General features: G+C 35.2%; 1 protein-coding gene across 1 annotated transcript; it reads right to left on the bottom strand.

Moving 5' to 3' along the window:
- Positions 1 to 350: 350 nt before the first annotated feature.
- On the bottom strand, positions 351 to 13,228 carry Smp_171920 (serine/threonine kinase; the record flags this gene model as incomplete). Its single annotated transcript, XM_018788760.1, has 7 exons — positions 351 to 530; positions 4,789 to 5,090; positions 5,266 to 5,379; positions 5,575 to 5,717; positions 7,559 to 7,679; positions 9,602 to 9,826; positions 13,198 to 13,228. 7 exons carry the CDS (start codon positions 13,226 to 13,228, stop codon positions 351 to 353), a joined length of 1,116 nt encoding a protein of 371 aa, XP_018654271.1.
- Between the last annotated feature and the right edge of the window lie 4,526 nt (positions 13,229 to 17,754).

Here is a 17,754-nt window from a genome sequence, read left to right as displayed (position 1 = left end):
GTAATTATTTAACGCCTGACAAATGAAGTTTACAGAGTGAATTTGAGACTGTCAATTGACAAAACACAGAAAGATAATATATATAAAGAGAAATATACTCAGATATGAAAACTTTTAAATAAAGCATATCTTCAAAAGCAGAATCAACAGGAAAAGTATAAAATTTTCTGTACAGCACAGAGTTTTACTTAAAAGCGTGGGATAAGACAAGAAATATTTCAAAACGTATATGACTTATTTTGTATATGCCTCTTATGATTTCATTGCAATTATACCAAAAATGGATAATTGGTAATGATACAAATGAATTATCAAAAGAAGCCAGGGATCTGAATCAGAAAAGAGTAAGATTATGGAGTTTGGATAGTGGTTGGATCACGATCGAAAAATCGTTTGAATGTAAAGTTTGGAAATGGTAATTGAGTATTGTTAGTCGATGAATAATCCAAACTATGATTGTTCCCACTACTATAAAGTGTACGTTCATCATCAACTGGGTCAAAGTTGGATGTATCCAACTCATCACGAATCTAAAATCAAAAAAATATGTATACATGTGTAATGAACAAAGGCTTGGGCAGGAGAAACAATTGTATTATACAAAATTGCACCGTCTTTGTAAAATATGTAAACAATGCATCAAATGCACTATTTGCACATCTTTCTTGGATTGTCTCTTACAAACTACATTGTTATTTCATTCCTGTTGTCATTTCGGTGGCTTTCAGTTTCGCTTTCTCTTCTCTTCATCTTCCTCTTCTATTAGTAAGAATTCTACTTCCAATGCCTGATACATGCTACTTATATCGGTCCATATAAGAAGCACACATTACACTCGTCCCCCATTATTAAGCTGTCCTTGCGATCGTTCCGATCGCTGTACCGCTATCTTCTATGTCGCTGTTTGTGACTCGCCCTCCCAATGCCATTGAAACCATCTTTCCAGTTTAGTGAAATTTACGCGCTTTTGCTTGGCTTCCTTCTAGATCATGTAAACCACGCCACGCCTCTTCATGACAATGTGTGGTCCTTCCCATTTCGGGATAAGCTTCCCAGATCCTGGTCCCCTACCTGCGGTGTATTTCCGTTCTCTACACTTTACCAGGCCACCCACTACAGAGGGCTTCCACTTCTTCCTCTCTTTCTGTTCCACCTTTTTGTAGTCTACTCCTGTTGCTGAGGCCAGCTGTTGATATGTATCGGTAGTCGCGGATGTTTACCGTAAATCAGCTGGGAAGGTGACTTCTTAGTTGTTCCTTGTACAGAGGAATGATGCGCCAGCAAAACTAATAGTTCCTCTCCCCCAGTTCCCTTCTTTAGACGCTAACCATCTCTTTAACGTCCAGTTGTTCCTTTCTGTTAATCTGTTTGTCTATGGGTGATACGGTGTAGTTCCTATCCTCTTAGTACCCAACTGCTCTAGACGGGTTTTAAATTCGTCACTCTCAAAACAGGGATCCTGATCGGTTAATATCATTTTTTGGTATTCTGTGACCCGCTACAATTTGCCGGATTACCACTTCAGTCACTGTTCTTGGCCGCTGACCTGCAATGGGAACGGTGTCTACCCAACATGTAGCATGTTCTGTTATAATTAACAAGTAATAATTAATGCCCACCGTCTATGGAAACGGTCCTCTTTACGTCCACCGACTGCAGTAGAGGTTGTATATATTGATCACTTTTTGTTAGTTGGCACCGCTGGTAAGTGAATACATATTGTGGAATACCGTCTCTCATACCTGCTCAGTACGCACTTTGTCGTAATAAATCCGTCGTTCTTGCGATACCTGGTGATACTCACGATTGTCTTATACTGTAAGTCCTTCAAGATTACCACCACCCAATTCTCATCATTCTACTAGGTCAGGGCTCTGTATACGTTCATCTTTAGTCTTTCCTTCTGCCGACGCATCACTGTTACCTCCTTGTCCATCACCCGTTTGTCGACCTCTGCCCCCTCTTTTATCACTCTGATTACCTATCGGAGTTTAGGGTCAGCCTTCTGCTGCCGGACAAGTTCTAGTGTATCTCTTCCTAGGCTATTTACTGCGTATGCTATCGGTAGAAGTTTAGCTTTTATGTCCGACCTTGACAAGTAGTTCGTCACTACATTTTTCTTCCCTGGAACATGTCCGATACTAAAATCGTACTCCTTTAGACGTAATATCTATCGCCCCGACTTAACAAGAGGGTCTTTCGTTGTTTTCAACCACTGTAGGGGTGCATGATCAGTCTCGATGTGAAATCGTCTACCTAGTAGGTACGGTCTTCATTTGACTACTGTCCACAAAATCGCTAAATACTCCTTTTAAACTGTTGAATACTTTTGTTCAGTGGGTGTAAGTACACGTTTCGCGTACTCCATCAGTTTGGCAGACTGAATTAAGACGGCATCTATACCATGATCACTTGCATCTGTGACTACTGAAAATGATCTCTTGGATTATGGCAGTCTCAGCGTCATCTAAAAGGTCTTTAATTCGGTCGAAAGTTTGTCGCGTCGCCTAGCAACTTATATAGAGGCGCCGTCATATAGTCGAAGTTCTTGACGAATCAAATTGGGTACGACAATATTCTTTATGGTTAGGATCTTCCCTGGCAGTAGTTTTATTTCTCCATTCCCCAATAAAGTGACGCGATTTTCCGCTATCTGCGACTTGTCCTTATTCTTCAATTCGCTTTTGGACCATCTCAACATGTTTTATATGATCTGATCCGTACGGCTGTACACAACCACATTGTCACCATACACCTGGTCATTTTCTAGGTCGCTGAACAGCAGCGTCATTAATCTTCTGAAGGTGAACGGTGCATCTGCCAAACGTACGGTAAATGCCGCCTTTTTTCCATCGCTCTCTTTTACTGGCAGCTGCCAATAACCTGACCGTAAATCCAATACTGTGGCATTCTGTAGTCGATCTAATATTTCTGCTATTGTTGGCATTGCACATAGCGCCAGTTTTGTGATGTTATTCAGTTCTCTAAAATCGACATAAAATCTATACTTCCCATTTGGTTTCTTTACCGAGAAGACCGGAGAGCTGTATGGGCTGTCCGCTTCTTCAATTATACCTTCTTCCAACATCTGAACTTATCGATTTACCTCAACCTCCAAATACACAAGAACACGTTTTGTAAGTATGGCACTCCATCGTCCTCTATTGGGATTTCATGCCTTATTTTATCACAAAATCGGTATGGCTCTTCGTCTCCTGTGAACAGCTTCGTATAGTTTGCGAGCAACTCGTTAATATTCGGTTTCTTCATAGGGACGTCTGTTGTTATCCTTATCTCAGTCACTTCGCTACTTTCATGTAATGGGAATGAAACATACTTTGTGACCACCTTCCTGCTCATTAATTCAATTATCCCTTTCACTTCTCTTAGGAAATTTGCTCCTAATATCGGTCTCGGTAGGCTTGTGGTTACCATGAACGGGAAATTTATCTCACCAAAAACTTTTACGATGCTGTTAGACATTCCCAGAACCTCTAACATGTGGTCCTCAATGGTGTGGACAACTAGCATACATGGCTTAATTCTCTTACATTGCACTTTGTTTATTAATGATACCAGTGTTCCTGTATCTATCAGACACACCAACTCTCGTTTGTCTATTTCTACTCTCACATAGACTGCCTCTCTATCTATTAATTTAACGACCCCCAGTTCTATTAGATAGAAAGAACACGAATTATATAGTCTAAAATATCCGAGTTTTTGCCTTGTTAGGTAGTTTCTCTCCCAATGGCCTGTTCCTCCACAAGCGTAACATTTATTATTCCTGTTATTATTAATTCGCATTGCATTAATCTCACGCTGCAGCTCCTCTATCTTCTCGACACTACTTATCTCTTGACTTTCGCACCCAACCGGAGCTACTGTTTGGGTCATCAACTGTCTGGTTACTTTTGCTGGTTCAATGATATCTATTGCTTGTGCAACGGTTATTAATTTCAGCTGTTGGAAAATGGCAGCAGGACGCTCTCGATTATTTGCGATGCCAGCAAGTGTGTTTCTAATTCGTCATCCAGATTCAGTAGTGCACGACGCAACAACCTGGCTAATTCCATTACCAACATCAGAGGGTCACTATCCACTGACAACTTCGCCGGCCAGAACTTTTGCAGTGCCTCCTGCCTATCCACTGGGCTGTAGAACTCTGTGATCGCCTTCTATGTTGTCTTCCTGTAGGCTCCCTCCAGGCTGTCACATACAACTTTCGTCCTGTCTCTCAGAAGCGTCCCCAGCACTACCGTCCTTGCTGTCTTCAACTCCTTCACACCCATCAGCCCTGTGATAGCCTCAAACTCCCTCAGGAAATTCAGAACATCTCCTCCCTCAAACTCTCGCAGCCGTTGAATTTTCATCGTGAGTAGAGGCAGCGACATCAACTGTAGTGAACGAAGACTAGTTGGGAATGAAAATCATACATTAAGTAAATTATTTGCACATCTTTGAAATGTCTCTTACAAACTTCATCGTCCCTTCATTCCTGTTATTACTGTCTTTACTCTCTGGTTTGCTTTTTTTCTGTCCAATTAAATCTTCTGCTATCAGGCATTTCACTTCAAACCGCGACTACATACTACTTCTATCTGTCGACAAAACGGGCATACACCACACTAACATTGCCACAACAACAACAACAACGACTACTACTACTACTACTACTAATAATAATAATAATAATAATAATAATAATAATCCTAGTTCTACTTATACTAGCGTAATCGCTGCTACTGCCAATTTCACAAAGGAATAAAACTTCAAGCTATTACTTACTGTTGGAACGTATGGGGGCGTTTCCTGAACAAGTTTATCCCATGCAACTGATTCAAAGAAAGGATGGGATTTTATTTTTACTGGATCAGATAGTCTGTCAGATGGATCTCGGAGGAGTTGACGTATAAGATTGCTTGCATCTTTTTTTAAACGTGGCTCACCGGGCAACTTAAGGTAATTATACCACTGGACAACACGAATTTGAGTATCTGCCGCTGTCTGCGCTAGGAAAGGAGGCTGTCCAACAAGCATTTCGTATAAAATCACCCCAACAGACCACCAGTCGCAGGCTTGTCCATAATCTATAAATTATATACAGTAGTAAGAATTGACTGACATATTGAATAGTATTACTAGAGTTATTCCAAATATTTGGTACATTGTTGAATTTCCTATTTAATATTTAATCATATTTAAAATAATAAATTTACCAGGAGATAAAGTAATTAACGATTATTATAACACTTAACAATTTACCTTGTCTGCGCAAAATTTCTGGTGCAATGTAATTCGGCGTTCCAACTAAAGATTGTGCACATCGACGATTAGCAAAACTATTCCTGCGCCTTTCAAGTGTTTTGTCATGGTGTACTCCCCTTAACGCTGTGAACTGTTTACCATTTGTTTGACGGAAATTGTGCACTTGTTCCAGTACCCCAACCTCTTCCTTTTCTATAGTTGTAACATCGTCTTCATCACATTCTTTACAGCTTTTCGTGATCTGATCTTCAGTTGATTCGGTTGACTCAGGTGGTTCAGCTGTTTTAGCTCGATTTATCCTATTACGGCTGGGTGAGGTACAAGGTATATTGAAGTCTAAATCCCAATATTTGGAACTATGTGTCCAGCGAAAACCAGTACACAAACCGAAATCTGTTAATTTAATATGTCCTTCACGATTAATGAGAATGTTGTCCGGTTTGATATCTCTATTTATATGAAATATTAAAAAACAGATCAAGGATGTAAACCTATCCTGGAAAAAGGTGTGTGGAATACCCTACATAAAAGTGTGGTGTAAAATTTTTCACTAACCCTATAATAAAACTAGATAATAATAACCATGACGATGGTGGACCGTTAGTAGAATCAGTAGGATTTAAAAGATGTGTATGCTACCAGATTGCCAAACGTATGAGAACAGTGATATCATGAGACAATACGTTTGAATTACACATAAAAATGACACTGAATTGTGATGGGAGTTAACAGAGGCTCAGTAAAAGGAGTAGAATTTTGTTTAACAGCAGTACAGTTCTAACTGTTGTTGTTATCTCTTTAGGAAATTTAGTTACGTTTCACTAATTAACTATGCGTAAGACAGCTCAGTAAATGTCTTAATTCTAATTAACACTTAGATTTACCTTTAACAAAGAAGAAAATAACCGTTTATTATAAGAAAATCCCGCTGCGCTGAGCCTCACGAGCAATATCCATAGTCTTTAGTGTTCCTAGAACTCAATTGTCAGTTTTAACTACTAAACTTTGATTTCGTTTGTGTTTTTTAGTTGGGTGATACAATCAAATAAAAAAGTTATGAAAAATATTTCGTCAACCACCTTACCTTTAGGTCTGTACACTCTAGGAGAATTGGAAAAGAAGTGTTATTTATACACATGAGAATAAGTCAACGTCTATCTAAGGATTAAATGGAACAGTATTACATTTGTAACACAATAACAAGAAAAAAACAGGAGTTCGTATGGAGAAGAATAATCAACGAAGAACTCGAAAAAGATGCAAACGATAATAGGAAATTCATTAGTGAGTCCCGAAAGAACATCTACACTGGGGTGCAAGTACATCCAGCTGACCAGTCCCAAATAGGATGAAACAGGAGTCTTGGATTCCACTGCTAGCCACCATCCATCTCTGCTGATAATAAGAAATGTGTTCATTTTATGATCTAGTAAAATAGAGTTTTATTTTATTTTTACACTTTCCAAGTTGATAAAACAAATGTTTACAAGTATTCCTAACTCTCTGAATTGATGGAACAAGTTAATGATTGTGGAGACAATAATTTTTGTATGACTCAGATAAACAACACTGTACTAACGATGAATTACATTAAAAAACGGTAACTAAAAAGACTTGTGTATGAAATTCAGAAGTGCGATTACCCGATCATCCTGGGAATGTGATATAAGTGGGATATTCAGTGGCCTAAAGTCCACAACGGTCTTTCTGACTTTTAATTCTTAAGGATTACTGTTTTCAGTTTAACAATTATCTAATTGGGATAACAGTCCAAAACCAAGAAAGCGGCTTTTTAAGTACTATGTTTGGTTAACCTATGAACATAGGTTTTAAAATATTAACCAGATTAGCTAACGTGTCGAAATCTCAAAAATGTAAATACATAGAAAATGGTCATTAGTGATTCATTAAAAGGAACGAATAGCTAAAGTTTCACTGTAACTAGTAACCCAAGTAGTCATTCGTAATGAAAGTAAACATAATTGCCAATAGAATTCAATGATCAGAACATTCTGACCGACTTTCAAAAGTTATTCGACTGTCAATTCATATTGAAGAATATTTTCTAATAAAAATTGTTTTTAAATTACAAATAGCTTCTCTTGTACATTCAATCCCAAACTAACACTCCCAATAGTATGGGAGGCTCAATTAAATACAAAACCACTAATGTTGAATGCACAGACATTATATACTCATTTGACCATACTATTTCTATGAGCAAAAACCAAAAGACGTTAAAATACATTGTAGCTACAACAAAAATAATTAAGCAGTAAAATGTACTAACCGATGCACGAATCCCATAGCGTGAACACTCTGCAATGCTAATGTCAATTCAGCGATATAAAACCGTGCTAACGGTTCTTCGAAAATACCTTTCTTAATTAATAATGACATCATATCACCACCTATATGATCAAAACACGTTTAAAATATAGGGAGAATCAGATAAATACTAAGGCTGACAATTTCTACTAGAAAATTAAAGCTATACATTAATGGATGGAATTTAGGTCCTTCCAAGAATAATTCATGGATGCTTTTGATGCAACCATTACATTATATTTTGCGTAACCGAACTTTATTATTTTACATATGCTGAGTCGTGACAGTGCATATAACTAAGTATATTTATTTGAGCATTACTGTACATTTCACACACGGTCAGATATATTAATCAGATTTTTGTTTTTTATCGAATTCGACAACAAAACTGTACATTCTATTCAAAAATAAGTTATAGCAGCTCACGTACAATTGAGTTTGTTCATGTTCAATTTGGTTAAGCCCTTTTGCTAACTTATTTAACGGACAGAGTCATTCGTACAATAACAATCTGTCTATACCATTGTACCTTTATTATGTACGCTTGAGCATTGTTTACTATCTACGCATATATTCATTTTGCTAGCCTTACTATTAATCGCTTAATTGATTCGATGATTTACTCATTTCACCATGTATATATATGTACATCTTAATCCTGTTCACTGACTTGCTTACTCGCTGACTCGCACACTCGTTCATTGACTCGATCACTCTCTCGCTTGCTTTACGGCACTACTCTTTCATGCTTGCTTAACATGCCTGTAATTTTGAATATCTGTGTGTGGTTCAGTAATAAGCGCAATCAACACTTCGTATTCGCCTTCTGATTTATACACCATTGGGGCGTTATTGAGTAACGGTTATCAGGACGAACAAATTACGAATTTTAAAGATAATATGGAATACGGAATACCACAAAGTCATACAGAAAGGTGATAGTCAATTGGTGGTGAGATATCACAGACTGCTTTTGTGAGCGATCTCTATCCCTTTACCTCTGAGTTCTTTGATGGTCACTATTCTTAGTTTAACTAATAACTGCAGTTCTTTTTTTTCAAAGACTAGTAAGCGATCTAGTTCTCCAACAAAGGCAAATCAGTTATATTAATTTTATACAGAATCACTAGTAAAAAGAAACTTTCTGAAAACCATAACCAAAACCTAACACCGTTAAATATGGATAAGAAAGAAAAGCGTATTCCGGATTTATTTGTCAGCCAAAACTAATTTGAAAACAAGGAATAAAACGTTTCGTTTTTACCCAACTGAGCAGTTGGATTACTAATAGTTACCTCACTAACTACAAATTTTGACATGAATTAGTCTGGATTTCCTAGTTTATCTACTGATAAACCAGTATTTATGATTTGTATGGTTTCAAGAGTCATTAATAGTGAAAAACAAACGAGGTGCAAGTGTGTTGCTACTGGTGACCTGCAAAACGTAATGAAATTACCAACTAAACGATTACATAATCAAGCGAATAATTCATTTTGTGGTTAGTTCTGGACATCGATCGATTATATCCGGTTATATTAACAGTTAAACAATATTTAAGGAGCCTTTGAGTGATTGCGATGCAAAACGGAAACGAATTAACAAAAATACAGACCCTTCGCTTGAAAATGGTAGAAAAAATATACTTATAGGCTGAATTGATGAGTCAATCGAAGCACTGGACGGGAGCCCAGTGCTTCCAGGTTTTCCATGGTGGTGGTCTAGCTTCAATTGGCTTATGAATTCAACTATAAAATTACTAAAATCTCCATAAAACCCCTTCTGATACTTGTAGGTTTCGTCCACAACACAATGCTAACTGATATTGGAGACTTTATACCTATCAACTAAATTTCGGTAATATTTCCACACTTGGTGCGAAAACATGACACAATTCATTACAAAGTTCATTTGGTGCACTTGGGTATTTAATAGCAATACATTGTTCATGAAATAAAAATACGAAAGAAACTGAGAAATACATTAAGAATAATTAACTGCTTACCAGGAATATACTCCATAACTAAATAAAGTGCTCGTGAATCTTGGAATGAAAAAAATAATTTCACAACCCACTCATTATCTGCCTCAGCTAGAATATCTCTTTCAGCTTGTACATGAGCTAACTGTCGACGTTCTACAACATCTCTTTTATTTAATAACTTCATGGCATATAGTTGATTATTATCCTTTTTGCGTACAAGCCATACTTTGCCAAATGCTCCAACACCTTGAATTTTACAGAAAAATGTGATAAATTATAATGGAATTTTCTGTTTTGATAAAAAAGTTTGAAAATGTATAGTTGTAAAAGCAGTTTCAAATTAGTATTTGGAAATATGTTTTTCTTTAACAGTGCAGCTTAAATTATCAAAGAAAGTAAATTTTCACAAAGTTTATTTCTGAGGTTTCTTAAAAGGTGTTTTCATCTTATGAATGTCTAATACACTGAATAATTGGTGTTAAACTAATTAGTTTGATTGAAACAGTGAATTAACCAGTAAAAAATCTCTTTAACATAGAACATGAGTATGACATACGAAACTATCGTGAAGTAGTTTGGTGAGCCTCTTTTCTGAGATATCTATAATTAAGCTTTTAAAGACACAAAAGGTTTTCTGACTCACTAATCGGTTTGTTTGTTATTCAAGTAGTGTAAGGTAAAAAAATAAATTTTTATAAAGTGTATTGCTAATTCAACATGCAAACTTTATATATGTATATTTGATTTTGAATAACACGTATTTTCAAGATTAGATTTACTATACACATCACCCTAAACCGAACTACATCGAACTGAAGTCAGACCTTTAATCTATAAGTTGAAAGTCAACAGGTTAAACTAGTCAATTTCCCATCACTTTAGAGAAAAACTCTAATGATCATCATCATATTGATATACAACACAACAACAAGTGAATAACATTAATTTGAAGCTTATTTCTACGTATGCTATCAGGGTAAAATATTATAGAAAAAGTTTTAAAGGATTCCAATAAACATAATCATATCAAAGTATATTTAAGAATTTCGCAAAATTGGCAAAGACTAGCATAGCTGGATTTATTTTATTAACCAATAAAGTATTTTCCTTGCTTACTAATAATTGGCAGCAGCATATGCGGAGTTAATACATTAAGGATTGAAAAGGGTGCCGAATAAGTGATGTCATGAATTGAAACAAGTTGGAAAATATAAGCTATACATTTACTTAGTTATACAGTGATTGCTAGGAAATTCTAAGGTTTCGAGTTAGGTTTTGTGTGTATTTTGATGAAAAGTTGTGAACTGTTGTAATATCTGCCATGTATCTTCTATATTTAGATGGTTCGCCAGCTGATCTCAGTCCGTAGTGGAAAATATTTCAAGATCAACAAACGCAGTGACGTACAATTGAATTATTGACAAACTGATAGCATCAAATGATAAATGATGCAAAGGTTTTTTTATAGAAAACTATTTTGAATAAGTTCAATTCATAAGATAAGTCGACAAAATAAGTCTGACAGGAGTTTGAACTCAATAGACAAATCATAAAAACTTTTAAGAACAACAATAGGCTTAAATAAGTAACAATCAGTAAGGGGAAAGACAAAATTAGTAATTTAATTTCTCATCATTGAAAAGAGTATTCTTCATTAATATATTTTTGTTTTAATTTAATTTCTTATCAGTTTGATTATTAATCGTGTAGACCTGTCTTATTGGTTTAAACCACTAGACTATACATCCAAATCCGCCTACATTACATTCAAAATATAGCCGATAGAAACAAAAGAAATAGTATAAATATCGATTACTCAATACAAAAATAATTAGCTAACCTCAACCAAATATTATTTTAATTAAATGATCAACAACTTTGTATTGTCAGAAGGGATTTTTGTGGAGATTTAGTATTTTCATAGTTGAAAGCGTGAGTCAATTGAAGCTAGACCACCAGGGAAAACCTGGAAGCACTGGACGGCCGTTTCGTCCTATTGTGGGACTCCTCGGCAGTGCGCATCCACGATCACGCCTCGAGAGATTCCAACCTAGGACCTACCAGTCTCGCGCAAGAGCACTTAACCGATAGACCACTGAGCCGGCCGTCCAGTGCTTCCAGGTTGTCCCTGGTGGTCTAGCTTCAATTGACTCACGCTTTCAACTTTGTATTGACCTACAAATATAAATTAGTTGTAGTTACATTGATTCGATTAGCAGAACTCCACTCACAGTTTGCCGTTTCGCTTAGTTTAGTCGAGAGAGAAAAACGTTAGGCCTGAATCGGCAAGCAAATCATATTACAAAATAAGGCTCAATGTTAAATTTCTAGAAAATGCAAGTAATGAGAACGAAATCAGAATAATTTAGGACGGGAAAAGAATCAACGACTTTTTGTTGATTGAAAAGATGAAAATAGTAAGTATTATAGAAAATAAAGAAAAGAGATGAATCTACAAATCATGGGGTTGAACTGTAAGAGGATAGAATAAATATTGGATTCTGGCATATCTAGTATTGCTGAATAAAACATCACCATTTCATTTCACCTCCTTATGTTGTACTGTGAATTTAAAAACATGATGTTTCAGCAGTTATCGTATGAATTAGTCTGTAATTATTAAAATATATAAACTATTGGAATTAAAGTTGAGTTTTATAACTCCGTAAAAGATGCTCTCAAATATCATGCCAAAGTAACAAAAAGGTCAGCGAACGTGATTGAATGTCCACGAGAAGACATGTAGCTATATTTTATAAGCTGTGCCGTATCAGCTTAGACAACAGAATTACAAAACTTTTCTGGGTAACATGATGCTAATTAAATTATCATTGCCAAGAACTAGAATGGACAACATGAACCTCCGCACACAGCATTTTAAAACTATCGGATTTCTTCCTAAAGGTTTACGTTTAGATATGACAGGTCATTTTGATGCAATAATTGAGTAACTCGATCACTTAAAACGATGCAATCAATGAACCCATTACATTACAGTACTATATGCAAGATATCATAGACAAGCAGTTTTCATGATTTAAAACAAACTGAGTAGGAAATATATCTTTCACGAATGTAAAAACCATATCTTTGCACTGTCATTACCGCATTTGTTATAGTATTCACGCCACCTACAAGTAGCTTATGTACTTATCGTAAATTTTCACATAATAAACAAATCTCTTGTGACGTGTTCATCGAGATTTCACAAAACATGAAGTGAGGAAAAGAAATAAGCGATCCACATAACTTTTTTAAAGTGTCAGGAACAGTATGGTATTTGTAGAAAATGGTGAACACTTTTGGTGTTCATCATACCAATATTTTGATATACATAAATGCTTTTTGCAGACATGTTTGATAGAGTGAGACCATACGATCGTTCCTCTGCCATTAAAAGTTACGGGATTTTATTTGAACTATCAATTGATGAACTGAGTTACAATATTCCCAATATTTATCGACCTTTGACGCGTAAAGAATTGTGTGACATCATCTCCATTTACATGTAATAACAGCCATAGTTAATCATATCGATTTGGGTAATATTCAAGGTCGCCAGTCAGGCTACAAAATATTATGTGTAAGACTCACAATTAAAAAGTTTCGTCACATACTTTTGTAAAAGAGCCTTTCTGAACCGAGCATAGGTAACTACTGTGTTAAATAAACTATGTCTTGGATTACCGTACACAGTGGTAACACTGTATAAGTGATGCTTAAGTCCAGTAATGTAATTTAGGGCATTGTGGAGTTCATTATTAAGTGCTTTCATTTGAGACCATCAACTTCCAAGGCTTGAAACACGTACTACGCATATCGTCCAAGTGGTTTCCTCACCAAACATTGTTTATTGACATTTGAGCTGAGTGGAAAAGTAGGGAAAGATTAGTTTATGAAATAACCCTACAAAATGAAAAATAACTGCTTTAGGTGATGATTTACTAGTACATCAGTATTCTGTAATGAGGTACTGAAGTAGCTTGGTAAGTTATCGGACAAGATTAATTACATAATATACAGTACAACTCTTGTGTTTTCAAGTCGTGCTCTTCAAAACAGTAAAACATCGAATCTAGTAAGACTTCATTGAGAATATGAAAGCGTCATGGATATATTCAAGGAAGAAATAGCTAGGTAACTGATAGAGGATGAAAGGCATTTTCATCTCAGTGTACCAAATACGAGTGTCACCTTGGCAAAAGACTTGGAGTACTCACAATTTTCGGTGAACTTCTATCTGAATCAGCTGTTACATTGACCAGAGATCTTTATTTTACTTACTTTTGTTTAGTTTTATCATGGATATCTTTTTAGTAACGTTATCTGATGACTCGTATTGACTTAGGATAATTTTTCTGGTGAAAAAGATGATTACCTTGCTTAAAAAGTGGTAACAATATTCAGGATTCCCTTAACTTCTATTAAAGTGAAGGCTTTTCTTAAAGACTGGTCTATTTTAATCTTTATTTCCAAAATGGAGACTGAAGAAGTTAAGGCCATGAACCACTTCGTTTATTCCGAAAATCCCATAGGTCCTGAAGGGTTGTTTGACGATAAATTCCGACATACAAAAAGCCTATCCCGTCTTTGGTAACTTAAACTGCCCGTGAAGCGAGTAAGATATCCACCTATGTATGAAAATGTAAAAGTTCTCTTCTTTTATTTAACGACTGTAAGACAAGACACTCGAAAATAAGAAACGTGTGTACTTTGGTAGTAAGTGCTTGTGTACTTAGTATTCTTTAAATAAAGAGCGATCAAAAATTGAGTAGTGATGATATTAAACAGAATTATCAGGTTGGACTAATTTATGGTTAAGGGGGAATGTGACAACAAAATTCAAAGCAACAAGCCAACACAATGGATGCTGAGTTTGCTAGCACCAGTGAGACATGAAAGCGTTCATAGGTGGTCAGAACAATACACTAAGTTAATTTGTGAAGTTCTTGACTGCTAATTTAAGATGCATTGAGAGATACAGGCTTTTTACTTGACGTAAACATAAAGCATAATCTATAGTAAGAGAATATGAGAAGCATCGCTAAAGTGATTACATGTTATCATCGGCATCTAAAAAAATTCTTATCGTGCCCGAAATCCTAAACATAGCACTATTTCACACTAAACTTCCTGAATTCATTCGTTGCGTTTAGTATATTTCTCTCCTAAACTTTACTTTTCTACTTTTGCCGATATAAGTATTTCCATCTTTATGCTTATTTCTTTTCAATTTTCTTTAACTATGCAAAAACTTGGATCCGTACACGATTGTGCGCGGCTCTACGTTATGCTTATTTATTCGTCTGAAATCTACTTTGGTTGTGTTCATTTAAGTGCATCTTTCAATGTTCTTGTTCTTGTTCGTCGTATGTGGCTTTATATAATTTTTTTCATTATATTGCTACCTCATTTCGTGTGGAGTACATTTAGTGCTTTATTTTAACACATACAGAATAAATTCGAAATAAAATGTTTTCTAATCAGAAATGAAAGATATTATACGTCAAATGCACAAACCCTAGTCCTCACTATTAGCTTGGTTTCAAAATCCACAGCTTCCTGACAAAACTGTGAGATATAGCTATCTCAAAGTAACTCATCAGCAAACACTGCATTGATGATGTTTTCTATGTAAAACGTCTCAAGTTACATAAAGTCAACCAATTCAGGATAGGCAAGGAATGCCCACTGAAGACATACACTGTTGAAAAAGAACGAATTGTATGAAATAATACATTTCTAACCAGTGGTTAAATGATAACACATTAGTTATAGGATTTAACTACCGTAAAAATTAACTTCATGTGAGCCGAAAAGTACTGATTTGCAAATAAAATTGCAAAGATATATTTATGAAATGCTTCCTAATTTTTAATCGTTCTGTCGTTATTTCTCAAGTATGAATTCAAAACAATCCTAAAAACATCGCTTAGAGTATTATAACAAAGAGCCTCCAAAGTTTCTATACATTTACGACCTGAGAGCAGCTGACTATCTAACAGCACAAGAAAGTAGTACCGAGTAAGGGTTTATCAATAACGTCTAGGAGAAATAATCTACATTTAGCTACTGACTCTAAGTCATGCTGCTGGGTTTTTTGTTAGATTATTTCTCATATCGCGTAAAAAAATGAAAAAAAGATGTAACTGACGTGTTAAGACTTACATAGTGTAACACACTAAAGATATATATGATCAGATAATCAAAGTTTTCTCCCATTTACTTAATATGTTTATATGTAAGTAATTTTTTTATAACGTTATGTTTACACTCCCTACTGACCTATCCCTTTGAACTTTACAAAAAACTGGACTGAGTTTAAAGTTCCTTTTGGATATAAATAAAGTAAAATAGGAAAGACATACTAATATCGATCACCATGTTACAGCAGCACAACTAGGTGACTACTATATCACAGTTCAGTTATACCATCATTTTTGAGATAATAATGTTCTCTCAGATATAAGATCTATTCAAACTCCGGATAGTCTCAAGCAACTAAATGTGCTCTCTGTTTTATATTTTCTGGCCGTCAGTATCAATAAACTGATATAAAATACTGACTAAGGAAGTTGCACATAATGTGACAGAATTAGTTATGCATGAAATGGTGACTACGTAAACAGAAATTCAGGCATTTTTCAGCCAGTAAATAAATATTTCAAAATAATTTATCTCCATTTACATTCTTTTTATCAGCGGTCTATATAAATGAATACAGAATTCCAGTTTTAAATAGTTTTGTAAATATAACTTTCACTGAAAATAGGACGAAACTATATATAACCTTATGTTCATGTTTTATGTATTCCTACCGAACATGTAAACGTTTTTCTAATCTATTTCAAATATTTTCATACCGAACAAGTATAAGGACATTTCTGAAGATTAGAAACACACATTTTGCCAAGTCATAGGAATGTTGTTGTCCGTTAACAAAGCCTGTGTATTATTTTTATCAGATTATACAGATGTGACTATTTATAGGTGTGTGTCTGCAAATAGTTGTGTTTTGAAAGCATAACTTCTGTAAGATCAGTCTAATTACACAAAATCGAAATAAAACAGGTAACATTAGAATTCGGCCTTTCATATTACCTTAACTACCCACATAAATATGCACATTCTTTCAAAAATCTTCGACAACTCCATATATATTTATATATACCTCAAATGTCCATCTGTTCATGTGTAACATGATGACCAATATGATTTGTTAGAATTCATAATTCCGTAAAAAGATTTATGAAAAGATGTGTAATCTGACTAAAAGAAGATGAGTAGGTGGAAGTTAGCAGTATGCATGCAGACATATATTTATATAAACACAATTCTGTGTAATTGGACGTAAGCGAATAAGGGAAGGGTGTAGTGCATTAAATACACAATCGGGGACAGTAATAAAAAACAACAAGAAGCTGAATCGATTATTGCACATTAAATTACCATCAGTAATTATTGGCTAAAACTGAATACTTTGGCAACAGGGGAAACAAATAGTTTCTAAGTTAGGGCAGAACAAGAAGTTTGACAGCTGCTTTACACGTGATCTACATGTAAAACCAGAACAGAAAAATGCATTGGAATTTACCAAGGGAAATTAAATACATGTTATGCATACCATTACTATCCCAGCTTGAAGAAAATCAATACCGAAGCATATCTGAAGTGGTTTGGCGTATAAAAAAAGAAAACTAACAAGAACGGTATGTGGTAAATTAATAGAAATTTAGAGAGGAATTACTAGCTTATGATAACGAACTCAACAGTAAAAAATATTTTGGTAATTATTTCATTTGTGAGGGCTTGAATTCCTCTGTTGTTGATAAGTAATTTTTGGGATACGTGTATCCTGAGTGGATTGCCACGATACAGCCATTAAATCATAAATATTTTAATAAAACTTTGATAGTGGCTAGTATTGGAATATGGGATCCACGTTTAGATAGAGTCAACTGACGAGTCAGTAATGAGATGAGACGCGCATACTGCTTTCCACTGTTAGCCACCATGAAACTTTTCCGGAAATTTAGTAATAAGTATGAAAAATATCCTACGATCATAGAGGCAAAGTATAACTCTTCAGGTACACCAGGAAAAGTGTGTAATTTCAAATAATGTCAAACTTAGAGATATTACTCATCTCTTTCAGGAGTAATATATATTCCTGT

Source organism: Schistosoma mansoni, chromosome W (assembly GCF_000237925.1).
Source record: "Schistosoma mansoni strain Puerto Rico chromosome W, complete genome".
NCBI lineage: Eukaryota > Metazoa > Platyhelminthes > Trematoda > Strigeidida > Schistosomatidae > Schistosoma > Schistosoma mansoni.
Note: the sequence above shows the minus strand (reverse complement) of the source record. Positions and strands in the feature narration are given on the sequence as shown.